At 38.1% G+C, this 17,948-nt stretch overlaps 1 protein-coding gene across 4 annotated transcripts in view; it reads right to left on the reverse strand.

Moving 5' to 3' along the window:
• The window catches only part of LOC145467883 (uncharacterized), a 39,365-nt gene that overhangs the window by 18,778 nt on the left and 2,639 nt on the right, over nucleotides 1–17,948 (reverse strand). Inside the window, exons 2-12 of one of the 4 annotated variants that reach the window (XM_081451494.1) lie at nucleotides 13,800–13,872; nucleotides 13,376–13,424; nucleotides 12,671–12,776; nucleotides 12,090–12,197; nucleotides 11,177–11,290; nucleotides 10,757–10,861; nucleotides 10,528–10,608; nucleotides 7,909–8,172; nucleotides 7,598–7,705; nucleotides 6,023–6,112; nucleotides 5,089–5,196 (exon numbers count right to left, since the gene is read on the reverse strand). In XM_081451494.1, coding sequence (XP_081307620.1) covers nucleotides 5,089–5,196; nucleotides 6,023–6,112; nucleotides 7,598–7,705; nucleotides 7,909–8,172; nucleotides 10,528–10,608; nucleotides 10,757–10,861; nucleotides 11,177–11,290; nucleotides 12,090–12,197; nucleotides 12,671–12,776; nucleotides 13,376–13,393 — 1,102 coding nt within the window. In that variant the 5' untranslated portion in view covers nucleotides 13,394–13,424; nucleotides 13,800–13,872. The remainder of the gene's footprint in view (nucleotides 1–5,088; nucleotides 5,197–6,022; nucleotides 6,113–7,597; nucleotides 7,706–7,908; nucleotides 8,173–10,527; nucleotides 10,609–10,756; nucleotides 10,862–11,176; nucleotides 11,291–12,089; nucleotides 12,198–12,670; nucleotides 12,777–13,375; nucleotides 13,425–13,799; nucleotides 13,873–17,948) is intronic. The other 3 variants (XM_081451495.1, XM_081451497.1, XM_081451496.1) reach the window with 3 other exon arrangements.

Consider the following 17,948-nt stretch of genomic DNA (forward strand, 5'->3'; position numbering starts at 1 on the left):
TTGATAGCTCAGTTGGTAGAGCACTGCACCGGTATTGCAGAGGTCATTGGTTGGATTCCCGTTCAGGCCCGAATTTTTTTCAGGCTTTAAGGTTACTTCCCACCTTCGCGGGTGCCCTTTGGGAAAAAAATCATACGCGTGCCAGTTTCAATAAAACCCCAACAAACTATATATCATAAGAAAGCTTAATAAATGTACTTAACGAAAAAAATACAATTTCAGCAATGCATTCTTTTAGGAAGTGTCAGGAGGTGGTAAGGCGTGAAACGACTGAGGCTTCTTCTATTGAATTTATCGGCTATCGGATTCCGCAGTACGAGCAAAATGGCTGCACAGTCTTATTCACAAGGCATCAATCAACAAAAGTATGTCGGGCTTTTTCAATATTCTGATTGGTTGTCTAGACATCCACATCTAAAGTTGGAGTAGCTAAAAATATGCGAGACGTGTTGCGTAAATGGGGGGAAAATGTGTTAAATATCAAAATTGTCGTGAAGACAGAGTTACAATGAAGAAATGTCAAGGAGTCGACAAAGTTCCATTCAAACTATGTATATTCAGAGAATAAGTGTTTCACAAGGCAGCCGTGAAAGCATACAGAAAACGACCATGTGTTTCTTGTGTGTGTTACACGAACCATATCAAGTAAACAGAAACCGCTGACCGCAACTCGCTTGATTACAAATAACAATAAAATAGCGTAAGAAAATGTACTTACAATGTTCACTTATTATAGTCTCTAAGTCTCTATCACAAAAATTTCCCGACACACTTTGGTTTGGCATTATCTCTGGAATGTTCTGGCGAAATTTCACAAAAATCCGTCAAATCTGCATACCCTATAAATTCGCTCAAAGTGGATGCACTCTGCCAAAAATCAAATGTGAGATTTTAGCTTGTAAAGGTTCGTAAACAACTTACGCCACGCCCAGAGATTATCACACTTAATAAAACCGCAAACCAATGGAACAACAGGACCTCCTACTGTCTCTGACAATAGATCAAGATTTCCCGGGAAAAGCATCGCATTGCAACATGTTTTTTTTATATAGTTCAATTTAGGATGGCGACATAATATGATGGGCAAAGACGCCAAAGGTAAAGGCAAAGGCAAAACCTGCGCCAAAAATGTTTAAGGCGGAAAATGTGCCGCTGAAAAACAAGACGTTAAGAAATCAACGGACAGCTTAAAGTGCACCTAACCCCCCAATTTTTTTTTCGGTTAAATGAATCTTCATGTTATTTGAATTACTTCTGTGAAAAAATTTTTGGATTCAGTTAAATCCTCGATTTTCTGTGCCCCGACAACATGTCGAAAATAGCCCCAAAACGCCGCCATTTTGTTTGACAACCAAGTTTGAGGAGAATGGGTCCAGCGGCTCTTGTGACGTCTACCCAGGAAGGTCGAATATCTTACATCCTCTCATTTCCTTCAGGATGGTGCAATACACATTCGAAAAGTGCGCAGAAATGCCTTCCAGAAGTGCTATCGGCTGTTGCAGCAATATCCCAGATCTAAACAATTACAATTTAGTGGCGATGATCGGTCAATGAAACTATAAAGACATAAACGATGGTTGATTTTGTCAAACCGAAACAAGCGAACTGAGTCTGTGAGAACTATTGAAGAACTCTCACTGGAATTTGTTCCGCAGACTTTCAAACGCTATTTTCAAGATTTTCTTCTTAAAGCCAACCAGCAATTTGTCGAAATACTACCAACAACCTATATCTTCCAGTCCCGCAGTATTTATAAGATAGCCAGCAAAGTTGCGTGATCAATCAAGAAGCGTTACAACCAAATATACTGATGTGTAAATAGGTCGCAACTGTACGCCACCAACCAGCACTTATTTCTCTTTCGATTTAGATAAAAGTCGAAGATTAATCCTTTAGAATTACATAATAACAAAACTGTTACACTCGCAGAGTTTTTGGAAGGTTTGGAAATCAGCAGTGCGACAAACATCCTATACATTAGTGTTGAAATATGACCGCGTAGCATTATCTGCGGACCGCTTAGGGAACACATTCTTTTCGTTTATCCAATGAATTTCACTGCAAACTTTGAGAAAAATTTACACTGGCTATTTGGAGTTACGACTTAAAACGTGTGACAATGTGAAATCGGTAATTGTATGAAATGTTTCCTTCTGCCTTGCTTCCTGCAGCTTCAAAAATACAGGTCCAAACAATTCTACGATTTTCAATCGATCGAAGCCAGTGTTTTGGAGTTCATCAAGTCTCGAAAACTGCAACACTTACGTTGCTCTTATAAACATGAAGCATTCCAGAAAGTAAAATACAAACTGGATTTAATAGAACCATACCTCGACAAAATACATTCTCGCTAGGGACAAATGTAAACGGGCTATAAACACTGTGGGAGTCTTGTGTTTAGGTGACGAAATTACCATCCAAAGCAGTCCTTGAAATTTCTTTCCTGCTTTTCATTTGCCTGCTCCTCCACTTCGTATCTAGCTTTCCACTCCTAGTACATAAGCAGTTCATCCGCAAAGAAGTCTTCCCCATTGTGGCTTGAAATATTGCAAGTTGTTCTCAAAGTTGTAAGCAGTGAGTTCACAGTTGTCGAACATGCTCGATCAAAGTTTATTTCGGTGTCTTCCGAATCGAAACCTAACTCTGACTCCAGTGACAAAAAAGAAATGATTCTGAAACAAAACTTGGACGTTTTAGTCCCAAAATATATTGGAACGATTAGTTTTGTTTTCCATTTTCTCGAGCAAATACAGAGAGCTGACTGAGGCACCATTGTGTTTGGTTCCTGGGTAGATGTCATCAGCAGCCGCCGCCCCAGACTCCCTGAAACGGGGTCGTATAACACTTCAGGTGCGACTTTGAAAGGGCATAGAAAATCGCAGATTTAACCAAATTCAAATTTTTTTTTTGCCCAAATGCTTCAAATAACAGGTGGATTTGTTTAAGCGAAAAAACATTTGGGGGTTAGATGCACTTTAAGAAATACCTTTATTGCTGAAATGAGTTTCCTTGGGTAGGTTTCATTTTCTTCATCGCTTCGGCCAGATTCCGATGAAGAATCTTGTTCGCAGCCTGCACTGACATTGACTTTGATTTTTAAGCTACTTGTTCCAAGGATATTTGAATGCTCCAGATCTTCAGCAGATGCCGAGATTGTCGAAGGCATTTGGCCAAACCAAGAGCCTTTGTCGCTCCCGGCAAGGTTTTTTTTTCTTTCCTTGACAATATGGAGCTTTTTCTTTCTTCTTTGGGCTGGTGTTTTTGCTAAACTCCAGAATACCAGGCCACTTATTAGCATCTCATTGAATAAGAATAGCAACTATTGTTATATACCTTGTTCTTGAAGGCACACCGGCACATGTAAATAGAGTGGCCGGGTATTCTGAAGTTGCTCCCGATTTTTTTTGTTTTCTTCACCCAAGGACTTTTTTCTGCTTTTGGTTTTTTCATAGGAGTTAGCGTAAACAGCTTTCACGTGGGAATTTTTGTCCAGTGCATGATGTGAATATGCAAATGAGCGATGAGCGTTTGCCGTGAAAATTTCCCCAGGGTTCTCACCCGTTGACAAGATTATGACACCTTCCTAGTTTATTAACTTTATTTGAAAATATGTTTTTTCTAAATAACTCGGTCGCTTTTTGAGATTTTTAATGTTTTTCCTTTGGAAACACTAGATAAAATGACGAACTTAAATTTTGTCAAATAAAACAAAAAACGATTTTTTTGGCCGCTGAAGGTGGGACATAACCTTAATTTCACAACTGCTTAAGTTGTGTGCATAACTGCGATGATCAATCATGTCTTGATATTTTACATTTGTTTGCCATTAGCAGTAAAGAAAACCAAACTCTTAGAGCTCTGCACACAATGAAAACATAACAAAGAGTTTTTATTCCCCCAAAACATCTAGGGCCTATTAATTAAATGAAGTATAAGTTACATATTGCTTAGGGCTGAGCCGCAGTTTAGACATTGTCTCGATAAACAATAGCTAAACAATGTTTAAAAAATTTTCATAATTGAAACGCAACTGAACCATGTTTTCTCAAGTCAAGGGCTAAACTATTTCTCACGAGGAAATTCCTTGTCTGCGAAGTTATTTTGTATGCAAATTTCCAGATAGTGGTCATGTCTCTGCAACATGGCTTCTAAAACAACTGCACAATCGGGTAAAGACTTTTCCAGAAGTGGAAAGCAAAGGCTACAATAGGAAAACGTTCCCAAAAAAAGGTAAAGGCATGGGTGGAAATTTTAACTAGATTTAACTCCCAAAATCCTAAACGTATCAAACGCGACCTCAGTCAGCTTCAAGGATGCTCGAGGCGGCTGAAACTCCAGTCAAAAAAGGAGCACGATCTACATTGTCATAAAAAGTGGACAACATCATAAATAGTGAAAAGTGAAGTGAAAAGTGAAAAAACAAATAATGAGAAAAGTGAAAAACGCGCAACATCATAAAAATTTCTAATGGTATCAGCCAGGTTCTCTGGGAATGACAGCAATTGTCCTTTTTGTTTTGCAATAGCCCTTGAAACCTTGTGAATGACTGTGCATGCAGCAAATACAGAAACACCAAATAAAACTGTCAATAATCCTCTGGAAAGTTCCTGTCACATAGAATCTTAAAGCAATTAGCACTTGCTCCATTGGTGAAAGCGGCAGACCTTTCCTTGTTCTATGTTGGAAGACCTTTATCCAAAATTTTTATGAGGTCACTGACCGACTCCTTTCTAAGGTGAAAACAAAACCGAAAGTCTTCATGGTCGTATTCCTCTAATGGGTTGAATCTATACCTAGGGTGCCAAATTGTTCGAACATGTATATTACATCGATTGGCATAGTTTCTTAACTGTCTGTAGTGCAGAGGTCCCTCCATTTCAAAATGGCTGACCATGAAAATATCTGTTTAAACCTACCTTTGATCAGGTCTAACTTACTGTGTTCCTTAGTCAGTGTTTAGACACTGCCTAAACACTGGAAAAACAATGTTTAAATTATCCGTACTCATGGTCTAAACACGACTTTCATAAACGTTATCTAAACTTCATTTAAATTATCGGCCCGTTAAGATTATGTTTTCTTACTTACTTTGAAGGTGGCTTGTCTGATACGTTAGACATGAAGACTGAGTGACTGGGACAACTGGTAACTGATTGTACTCCTCCAATGAAGGTGGTCTGCCATAACCAGAGCGGCCTTCCGGAAGAAAATGCAAAAATAACACTTAATAAAATCTGAAACAATGTCAGGGCTGTCAGAGGGGAACATTGGGGTTTGCGGTATTGGACAATTTTTCCTGCAGTATTTCAGTAATTTTAATCTCAAATGCAGTAATGTCAGAACCTGTAGGATGCGGTTCTTACACATTTTGGATAGTATTAGAAATTATCCTATAAGTTCTCCAACCTTTCCAAGGGTTTCCCAGTTTCCGATTGGACATTCCCAAAGAAACTTAGCTGTCGTGGGAATGGAAAACCTCAATTTTTTGTTGCAAACAGAAAACTAGGGCAAGTTATTTTAGTTCATTATTAGCCAATGTTACCTATTTTGATCATGTTGTCTAAATCACAAATAATCGAACTTAATATTCATTAACAAATTGTTAATTGCTACACATCCTCTAAACTTAACATACAGAGTAGTATTGGTATGACCTTGAGTTTCGACTTGGTATAGTAGTATTGTGGTATTTGCTGACTTTTTGTTGCGATATTGTGGTATTTGCTGAAATTTGTTTGCGGCATGGCGGTGTTCAGAACCCCCAATGTTCCCCTCCTGTCACTAAGGGCTGTCGCTATCAGTAGCTATTTTTGTTTTTCAAAAACTACTACTTCAAAAATCAGTGACAGCTCTGGTTCTATCTATGTAGAAGTCATACTGTAAGAAAAATTAAATTAATGTGTCTTGTGTTGACGTGATTACAATAGCTGAATTGAAAAATTTAACATGGGTTGAGTGCATTAGAAACACTGACATACCCAGGGGATGAACATAAGAAATAAAAAGAAGATTTTTTATGTACCTTGATAAGTTTGAGTGACTCCAGTGAAAGGCAACTGACTGCATTCCACTGATGAAGGTGGCATGTCATGACCAGAGAAGGATTTGGCAACTGAAATGTTACATATTGTTTGTTATTAACAACTGCCCTGTGAAGTTAAAGTTGGGTGCCTGAGACATCCAGGAGCTTCCAATATTGGCAGCCAGCTCCTAGATGTAGACTGCTTCCATGGCTGGCAAACCCTGGCAACCCAGCCTTGAGCCCCCACACGGAAGGGAAAAGCGGGCACCCATCATTGATATAATAGTGGAAAGAGAAGGGAGGAACAGGGGAGGGGAAACAACCTCTGAGCAGAGTCCCTGCACTTGAGACTTGGATGCTCGAGGAAAGTGCTGACAATGCAAAACTACTTGAATGCCTTGAGGCCCAGGAACACGTGGAATCCTAACGCATGCGCAAATCTTAATGCTGCTCACTGCAAAGACAAGACTTGCACTCTTAGTTGTTGACTCCATTAAATTGCATTTAACTGCATTTAGCAGTAAAGATAATCAAACTCTTAGAGCTCTGTGTGCATAATAAACATAACACGGAGTTTTCACTCTCAAAAACAGGTAACTTTTGTTGTAGTGGTGGGACGATTTCACTCCATCACTCCTTCACTTCCTGTTAGACATTTGGAACCCTGGGGTAAACTCCCACATGAGAAGGTCAGCTATGCTTGTCAGAAAATTTGAATTTAACTTCTAAAGAAGATTAATGTGGGCGTTACTCAAGCTTCATTAGACCCTAAAAGATACCACTTAAAATGGAATACATGTAGGTTTGATTACTAGCCCCTGTTCAAGAAAGGATTATGCATGCACTTGTACACCCGACTCATGTGCTCAAGAGATCAGCGGAAAACAAATGAGAGCTTTTCTTTCATTATTATTTCTTCAAGTGCACCCTATAGGATACTTTGACACTTAAGAATGGCAGCGATTTGTCATCAACACCCTAAGTGAGACCAGAATCCTTGATTTGTACTCGAGACGAGAATCCCCGACATTTTCATAGAGTCCCCCCCCCCACCCACCCCCGCAGGTTTTGAACATCGAGCTGTCCAAGGCTGTTTTACAGTCACTTGCACCTTGTCAAGTTAGATAATCTTTGAATTTATGACACAATTACTAAATATTATCTTACTGCAAAAATGATCTACATTGAATAGATTTTTGCACAAATGTTTTTATTAAATAGAAGTTAATTAATTTATAAATAGCTCATTGCCCAAAGGTATCCTCTTATACAGGTTTAACCGTACCCCATTGCCGAAAACTGAGGAGATATTGAAAATCAAAAAACTGATGAACTATATGAATTTCCAAATCATCATTCAAGCCATGATTAAAACTTTTGGACGATCAACAGACAAGGGAATTGAGGAGAATTCGAACTACATGTTTCGCCCTTATTTATACAGTATTGTAAATAAATGCTTCAAAGATGAATACAGACATGGTGAAATGATTTGAACAAAATAGGGAAGGAAAGGGAAGAAAAAGAAAAAGAAAACAGAAAAAGAGAAGCTACTTGGATTGTTTTCTTACTCACTTTGAGGGTGGCTTGTCTGATATGTTAGAGTTGAAGACTGAGTGACTGGGACAACTGGCAAATGATTGTACTCCACTGATGAAGGTGGTCTGCCATAACCAGAGGGGCCTTGCAGAGGGAAATGCAAAAAAAAAAAAAAAAAAAAAAATGAAACAGTAAATACAATCTGAGACAATGCCAGGGCTGTCACAAACAGCTGTCACTATCCCTAGCTATTTTTGTTCCTTCCTACTTCAAAAATCAGAGACAGCCCTGGTTCTAACTAGAAGTCACAATGTAAGAAAAATTAAATAAACATGTCTTCTCCTTACAACAAAATTCTTTTGCAATGTTATTGAAGCCAACTCTATCATGACATAAAGCATGGTAGAGTTCACCAAAAGGTGCAACTGATGTTGTTGTATTTATCCAGCGAAGTAACATCTGATGTGGTTTATCTTTTGCATTAGCTGCTATTCCTTCCAGTACATCCTGACCAATGCCAAGGTGAATTCCCAGCGTCTCCCACTTTGCACCAATCTTTCCTGCGAGCTCATCTAGTTCACGGTGACTGGGTCTGCCTTCTTTAATAACAACTATAAATGAAAAAGGAAAAGCTTGCAGTTAAGCAAAGATGCCATTTTGGTACATGTGAAGGTGACAGAAACTTAAACATCATCTATCCCTTCTGTGAAAACAAGAAATTTATTCATGAAACCTAGTCCAGAGGGGGGGGTGGGAATTTGATACCCTATTCATGACCATTGCAGTTAGCACAGCTGCCCTAGACATAGTTATGAAGGGTTTCTGTTGGTGGCCTTATTGATAATGATGAAAAAGTAGCTTCTTCTAAGAAGCATACTCAATAGACCTTTTTAGCTTGGGCCGTTTGTTTTCCCATTACAGACCACATGATATTCTCTAAAGAATTGTTCTTTTATCCATCTAAAAATTATTTATTCATATGCGCATGATTACTTGAAAATTTGAAAGAAAGAATTCTCAAGAGTATCATCACATGGTCTGAAATGGGACAAGAAACAGCCCAGTCAAAAAAAGTCTATTTAAGACTAGAGTGCTAAAATCAAAATCCATACCCTGAGACCAAAACGGCTATACCTATACCGCACATACCTATATAGCCCATATAAGAGAGTATCCCCGGGCACCTAGTGGTGCTCAATACCATCAAACAAGCTTCAAGATTCATTAAACATTTTTGTAAACAGAATTAAATTTTCCACTCATCTAATCCTCTTTCCCAACCATACTTTCATTTATCAAACTTAGAGTAAGAAGTAAAATCATACTTTCAGAACAGGAATTTATGCTTGCCACCCATAGAGAAAAACCATGAACATTACAGGTTGTTACATGGAAGACAAACTTCTTTTCCAAATGCCGATCCAAAGAAACTCGATAGCATATTTCCATATTTTGTGTGAACCCTGAAGATTTTGTTGTTGTTTTTTTTAACCACTGTGTGCTTTATGTCAATATTCAAATTAACCATCTTACAATGACAAAAATAGAGTCAGAATTAAACACGACAGGTATCAAATGGTCTTTACACGCATGCAAGCAGTGTGTTTATTTTGCAAGCACGAGCAGTGATCAATTGTGTCATGCGCGCATTGAGCACTTTAGAAAATACAGATGGCGAGCGACAAGTACTTTGTAAATTTTCTGCTAGCTGGAATCTCTCTTTTCTTAAAAAGTTGTTTTGCGCCAAGTAATCTGGCTGACACCTCTAAAACAGGACAAAAGACGCAAAGCTAAGCAACAAGTTAAGATGTTATCACAGTTCAACCAAGGCATTTCCAGCAGCTTACAAGCAATTATGCCTTGTTTGATGCCGTTCGATGCAAAGTTACATCACTTAGCTTCACACGAGTCAGTAGGTGGATGCTAAAGGAGATCTCAAGCTTTCTAAGGCCTCATTTACAAGCAAGTACATGTAGGTTCCTGGAGGGTAGGGTAACCCTAGCAATAGAGTTACCCTACCAAGAGGGTCAAAGATAGCCCGCATTTACAAGCAAAATGTTTCAGGTAGGTTACCCTACTACCTGGGACTGAACTCTGACCGGTTAGTTGTAATGAAATGTCAACAAAACAAGGAAGCATTTTTCCAGAAACATTCACAGTCTTCATAGAGCCTGCATGTTTCCCCAATGTTTCCCAGTTTTGCCATATGAGAAACATTGTTTCCAGCATCAATTTTTGTTTCCAAGGGGTAAATTATGCTTCCGCTACACAGCAGAGAATCCGAGCATGTGAGCAGTTGGCCACTAAGACTTTTATATCTTGGCAAGATCTTGGAAAGATTTCAAGATCAAGAAATTCTGCAAGTATGTACATGCACAGAACTTCTATGATGTGAAGTGCCCCTTACATGACGTTAGTGAACTATAGAAGTGAAGATCAACTAAGTCTTGAACCTAGTTGAACTTACGTGTATGCGGGATAGAGACTTTGCCAGTGATATTGCCGTAGCAATTGTGTTGTTCCAGAAAATATCCATACCCTTCTCGTGGAGGGAATTTCCCGCAAGATCCCCTACCTCCTGGAATTTTTTATTTTTGGAAAACAAAAGTAACCCCCCCCCCCTACACCTCCAGAATTTTTATGAGTATTATGTACACCTCCCATACCTGGAAAAATGCATTTTGGCAAGAAAATGTGTTAAAGTTAACACTCCAAACAGTAGGCCGTCTGCATTGCACATCACTGTTGTTTATTCTAAATCGATCAAACCATCTGAAAATAATTGATTTCGTATCTAATTGAAGGATATCTTGACACTAAATCAACTGTTCAGAATTTCCTGGGTCTTTGACCCCCCTTACCCACCCCAACCTCAGAAGTTTTAATTCCCTCCGTGGTGGGGGTATGGATATTTTCTAGAACATAACATTAACAAATATATATATTTTAAATTTTACTATATTCACTCTGATAAGTTTGAGTGGCTCCAGTGAAAGGTAACTGATTGTATCCAACAGATGAAGGTGGCATGTCATGCCTACAGAAGTCTTCCCAGAGAAAATGCAAAGACAAAACTTAAAAAGAAATTCTGAAACAACACCATACAATATTTGTGCAATGTGTAGGGCCATCAAGGCCACATATGTTAATCTATTTCATTAAGTTGTAATTGTATCTTTAAAATCTATTACTTACTGCGAGTGTGACTTCTGTTATTGTTGTATCCTTCATAAGACTGACTGGCCACAGCAGAAGGCAACTGATTGTATTCCACTGATGAAGGGAGCTGCCTAGGGAAACCTTGAACAAAAAAGTTATGTGAACATATTTAAATATTATCTCCTAGGCATATTGATATGTGTCATCTAAAAAGCGCCTTCAAAGAGGTTTAATGAACCTCTCTTAGTCAGAGCTTTCTACAGAATTTAAAACATGACACAGAGTTTTCATCCCCCAAAAATTGCTATAAAATTTTTTTCTTACTCACTCCGAGTGTGGCTTGTCTGATCCAGAATATTTGCAATAAGGTGAAGGGTTAGAAGAGGTTAGAAGAGGTTAGCTTCTTATCATTTTGTAAATTAGTAACATCTGTACACAATCATTTTTGTCACTCACTCTGAATGTGTCTTCTCTGATATTCATTTCCTTCATGACTTTGAATGGTCATAGAAGAAGGCAGCGGAACTTGTTCCACTGATGAAGACAGACAGCCGACTGAGCCAGGAGAGACTTTGAGAAGAAAACATCAACACGTTCAAATATACATACCTTTACATCAAAATAGACTGCAGGCAGTGACTAAAAGTATGAATTCATGCCTTTATCTTTGAAGTCAGTTTCATACACAAAGATAAGAAACAACAACGATAACCGCACATACATTCATTACAACCAAATGTAGTTTTCTCTAGTTAAGCCATGTTTACATTTCACAGATCACCACCTCAGGGCTGTCACTAGCTACTGTTGAGTCTGAATGTACGACACTGGTGTGACTACAGTTGCTAACTGTTGAGTCTGATGTCATATAACTAAAGACTAACCAGAGTTACAACAGAAACTGCAATTAATGACAAGCATGACACTGTCGCCATAAAAAATAACTCCATCTTAGAGTAGTGAAGTGTACCACAATTTTGAAAATGTATTTGTCTGAACCTCAAAAACCAATGTATCCTGCTATGCCAACAGGGTAATCACAGCTTTTCCAAAATATTAGGCCTTGAGGTAAATGGTTGACTGTCAAGTTATGGGCACTGAACCATCATGATTCTCATTAGAAAACTGAATCCACGCAACAGTCAAACATCCTATGTGTCAAGACTATAGCATATGTTTTTATGTCAATACAAGTGAGCTGAGACAAATGACTGTTAGTCACATATAAACTCATTCCCAATAACTGTTCAAATCCTACAATATTTCAGGAATTTACTTTTGTAGAGAGGTTGTTAAGTACATGTATTTACTCCACTACAGCTGAAATGAATTATCCGAGAGAGTACTGGATCTAGACATATTAATTTACCTCCATGATCAATCAATTCTCCCCTAGGTCGTTTTGAAGGCTGGTTATTGAAAAGGGGTAATTGCCTTTTGTCCTTTTCCTTTGAAATTGGCCTGCTTTCTGATGAACCTACCAAAAAATGACAACAAATATAATCATTTTACAACACTTGGTAGTATTTTAGGGTACATAATTACCACATCTTGTTACACATTTACCAAATCTTGTTATAACCTACTTTCAATGATTTTAATTCTACAATACTAAAAATTGGTACTGAACCATAATAAAGTTAAAAGTTTGTGCATAGTGGGGGTTTATACAAGGACATTTTGTAGTTCTCCCAACATCACTCATATGTTGTTGCTGTGTTAACATCTACATTGGTATTGTTGGTTTGACATCAATAGAGCAAGCGATTGATTCATACAGGATCTCACATTGCATTTGATAAGCACACTGGCTTCTTATGAGTAATATATTCCACACTAAATTACTTCAGTGATTCTCAAGAGAAATGAGACGTATCAAGAGAAACAGGATGTGTCTCCAGACAAATGAAATGTGTCTGGTAAGGAACAAGATGGGAAGTGGTGACTTACTTTCAAGCTGTACTGCAACTTTCAACGTTCTGTTGGAGGCTGCGGTAAGAGCTTCTTCTTCTAGGCCTTCCTGTGATGTAGAGGCTTCATTGCAGAAGGAATACTCCTAAAAACATAAGGGGAGAAAATTGTAAGAAGGCGCAGTGGCAACAGTAAGTTTTAAACCTGAATTTGTATGTTTTGGACTTTTGTAGGCAGATATTTTTCCTTGCAATTCATAGTTTCCTTCAGGTCTCCAGGCAGCATGAAAGTAAAGCTGTGTCTGTTATAGCGTGGGAGATATAGTGGTGAACCAACCCCAATTGCTGGTTTTCATTCCAGGCAATCAGTCTGCGTGTTTGATTTTACATAGCATCCAGGTAAGAGAGGAAGAAGACATAAAAAAGTCCACTGTATAATTAAAAAATTCAAACATTACGAAAGAGATAATTCAGTATTGATTTCAAGACCAATTCAGAGAACATCACTTCGTGTAAACTGTGCAAGATAAATGTATGGTCTATAGTGTTTGTTTTCTTTTCTTCACCATTTAAATAGTTTTAAATCTTTCCCGAGATGTTGTTCACTACAATACAGACATTAACATGTATTCAAGATGCATTATGACAGCTTGATGATCTCACGTCTGCATAAAATTCAGAGTAGAGTAACATTCAGAATTTGCAAACACAGTAAAAGCAAGATTGAACATTACATTTAAGTTACCTTTGATAGCCTTGACATCACAGGAAGCCTTTAATACTGAAAACTGATGCCAAAAAGAAAAACAGAAATAATCTGCATTAGTTTCATAACAGCAACACCAGGAAATAAATTGAAAAGTTTCCAGGGCTGTCATTAAGGGCTGCAACCTCTCACACCTGTTATGGATCAGCATGTTTGATAGGCCCTTGTAATGTTGCAAGTGAAATTGCCTTTTATTGATACAATTCACCCACAGATAGCAAGGTTTACTGCAAATTTGGAAATCTGATTGGTTCTCTCATTATTTTCTAGATACTGATAGACAATGATTACATGCATGCTGCCTTTGCAAGAGATATAATTCTTTACTTTATACTGCTTGACCAGTAAAGCGAAACATTTTAACAATTTGTAACAACCTTGATTGGACGAACTAAAAACTCACCAAGTCCTGCTAGAAACAACCTTTGACATCCCAAAACCCAACATTGCTACTTCAAATGAATCGCTGACTCAACCTTTAAAAAAATGAAAAACCAACAAGAACAATAAATCAACAGAGAGGACTTGATGGACGTATGTCTCCCATTACAACTATGCTTTAGAAATGCCCTCAGGATGCCTGCAGGGGATGTTGATGTCTCTATTTCATCAATTTAAAAGAAAAAAAACTGGTGTCCTAGTAGTTTACATTGAGGCCCTTTAAAGTAAAAACCAATATTGTAATTAAACAGAAACTTGTTAAAAATCTCAACTAATTGGAAGCAGTCCAGAATTCCTGACCACCAAACACAAATCTATCCGATGGCAGGGAGAAGGATTTGAACCTGGATTACAAGCCCACTGCCCTAACCACTGGGCAACACCGCCTCTGGCCAAGTTATATAAATTTAATCAATATAAATTTACTAAGGAAGGAAAGAAAAGCCTATCTCTATATGAAATTGGAAATTGGAAATTGGAATAGTTCCTCTAGAACCCTCTCTCTCAGGATTTCCTGATTTTTCCTGGGGAGGGAAGAGTTGGGACAGTATATAGGTGCATGGATTTTCTAGATTTTCTAGATTTTTTACATTGTACATGTTAAAAAATTACCCTTTATAAACTGGGTGCTAAATAACACTATGCACAGCTATTGCCTAAGGAAATTTTTCAGGAGCCCTTTGGGCTCCCAACGTCAAAAGTTAGAAGCCCAAGCCACTTTTTTAGGAGCCCAGAATAAATTTGCCGTGGTCAATCCAGGGGGTTGCCGAGACTAGGGAAGACAGGGGGTGTGTGGAGTGAATATGGAAATTTAGGGGAGGGGTCCGGAGGCAGAGATTTTCCATGAGACACTAATATGGTCTATTTCATCAATCAAATTTTTGAAATAAAGTGTTCAGCAAAGTGATCAGGTCATGACTGAGAAAGAATACTATTTGTGGTCAAACAAATTCAATAATTGGTGTATCCATGCAAGTGCTGCAGCTTTTTTTACAAAAATTTATATTGCTTCTTTCGCTTTTGAGTTTAGCAATTCTAAACAAATCATGAAATGCAAGCTGCAAATGAAAACAAATAAAATAAGCATTTGGGGCATTTGAATTTGGCCTTACTGAAATGTGCTTTCCTTCCCCGGGATTCAGGGACATAAATATAAACAAAACGTGCTTTTTTTAGGCAGCATTACTGCATTATATTGGCTGCTTCTTCGGAGAAAATATATTCTCGAATATTGGGCGGAGCCACAACAATTCATTTGATAATTTAAAATATAAAACCCTGGTATACAAAAAGAATTGCAATGATGTTTCCTTTTTGCTGGCTTGTAGCTACTTGAATATTTCGACTTTTAAGTCATAAATATCCTTTCAGAAACTACAGAAATTCATTCAGTACAGCTAAGTGAAGTTTTCCAAAGTATCGGACAAAAAAGATGCCCAAGAATTTATCTTTATTAAATTGTAAATATAATGCCAGCAGCAGCATCACTTCAATTCCAAAAATATTTGTTATCAAAGTAGTTATTTTGCCCGGAAGGGGGGGGGGGGGAAGAGGGATATTTTAAGAATGTCTGGCTGGGCATGTGCCACTGGGACCCTGGAACCCTTAGCCTATACTAGAGCTAGTTCAGCTGAATTTTGCTACCCTATTCTAGAGTAACCAGTATTAAAACCACCGATTTCCATCTGAATCCCGATTTTTGACAGTTAATAACATTCAGTAGTGCTTTATGATAGTCATCTATCGACGATGTTGAGGCTGAGTTACAAAAATTTAAACTTGCCGATTTCATTTTTTTATATTTTTGATTAACAAGTGCTGGTTTCTTTAGTTTAGATAAAATCTTCAACCAACTGGTCAGTTTCGTGAAAAATGATACCCTATTTTAGACCCAAATGCTCTGATTTATATACCCTATGCTGGAGTAAACTGCTTGAAAACCATACCCTTCACAGTGGCACATCCCTAGATAACCCATTTATGGCAGTACCCCCCCCCCCCCCCCCTCACCGGGTTATTTTGCAACTGGAATCAGTAGGGCATCAACAGAGACACAATCCATTGGCATACATGAGGTGCATTTATTCAATACTAAGCTTGCAATGCATTGTAGGGCAATTTTTAAATATGGCTGTTTTTGGTTGTTTTATGAGCGGAGAGAGACTTTGTTGGCGTGTTTTGGCCCATATTTCTTGTGTTAAAAGCAAAACAGGACCAGAGTAGCTGTCGTTTTCCATTTAATTTATTGTGTGAATGATTTTTTGGTCGATTTCATAGGAAGATTAAAGTCATCGGACAGATTAGATGGGAATGAAAACTCCATGTTTAGACGCCCACTCGGGCTCCTTCAACAAAACTTTAGTCGCCCCCACTCATAACTTACCGGTAGGCGCCTCAGGCAACCAGGTGCCCGTTAGGCAGCAGCCTTGCTATGGTAGTTAAAAATTGATTTTTTATTTCATTCTAGCACTGATTATTTAAAAGGTTTGCTAAAACAGATTATCACACAGGTTAGAATTCCATTTCAAGAAGATTTACGTGGCTTTGTATTTAAATCATAAATCTGTTGTTAGTTGCCTTATTTCATGGGTTAAAATAAAAGTGATACCAGAGGAGTCTAAAACAAGTCAGCATAATTCAGTTTTGGTTAATTCATTCAACTTGCTTCCTTACTTAATGCAAGTAGCGTGATGCAATGACATGCTACCATGCTATAAACAAGTTGTAAAGTTAACAGAACACCAGCATCTGGTATCAGTGTGAATGCAATTTGATCTGGCCTGGTCTAACCCATATTGATATATATACAGTTACATGTAGATACAGGGCAGGAAAAATACTTTGAAATTCAGTTGCCCAGTGGACTAGTATGTTTCAGTTTTCAGTTGCCCTCACCAAAAGATTACTTGCCCAATAGGTGTGCAATGTTCATTCCTTATCAACTAACAAGACTACTGAGGCTAATTTCACTTGAGCACCAGACCATTTTCACTTGCCCAACAGCAAAATTTACTTGCCCCGGGCAATCAAACCTGGGTTTTTTTCCTGCCCTCAGATACTGATCATATCATACAGTGAATTTTTGGGATTTATACACAAATTTATACCCGTTTGCCTATTTCACAGAACATGCGCACTAGATGTTAGTTATTAATCGACTCATTGTGATCTCTAGACTTGCCAGATACCAGGTCCCCATAAATGAAAGTCTAGAATTAGAATAATAGTGTGACAGAAACCTGTCTTTCTGAATCAATACCCCAACCCCGGTCACTTCAACATTTTAAGCCGCCATTCACTAACTGAAATCATACTCAGTGATGCATGAAATGACAATGTCAAAACTGGTTAAAAAGGAAGAACTCAACTCATAAAGATATTACAAATTGTATGGTATCATTACCAATCCACTTCCATCTGGCTTGATCTGACATAACAATTATTGCTTCCAAGCTTTAACACAAATGGCATACCGATTTGCTCTTGTACTAACAAAATAAAATGCTTGAACAGCCTGTCACAAACGTTCAAGTCTCCATGGTCTACAAGCCAGTCTCATAAAAAAAGAAAACAACAAATGGAATGTCTTGAATCTGTACAGCATGACTAAAACTTGTCTCTCCAAAATCAATAGCCCTAACTGCCACCAATTCCACGTTTTATGCCTGTTTTGATAGCCAAAATAACCAGCCCATTATTTATTACACAGGAATCTTACATCAGGCATGTGAGGAATCCTTACACCTGAATCTTACATTAGGAATGTGAAGAATCTTTACAAAGAAATGCAGCAGGGTCCCTAAAATAATATCCTCATGTCCACATGATCATGCAAAAAGACACTCAACAAGCGTGATTCTGCACTACATGTAAGCTTGATTGTTATACCTCCCAACTCAAATAAGTTTTCCCATTGGAGGAGAACGTGTTACATGTCATGGTTCAAAAACTCACTAACTCCCAAGCACAAACAAAATTCACCAGTCCCCAAGGAAACAACAACTTGAACTTTCGACTTGCACGTGATCAGGTCATGAACTGCAGCAAACTAGCATCAAGCAAAAATTGTTCACAGTTTTTTTTTTCTGTTTTTGAGTTGGGAGGTGTAACA

This window comes from Orbicella franksi, chromosome 14, assembly GCF_964199315.1.
Source record: "Orbicella franksi chromosome 14, jaOrbFran1.1, whole genome shotgun sequence".
In the NCBI taxonomy this organism is placed as follows: Eukaryota; Metazoa; Cnidaria; class Anthozoa; order Scleractinia; family Merulinidae; genus Orbicella; species Orbicella franksi.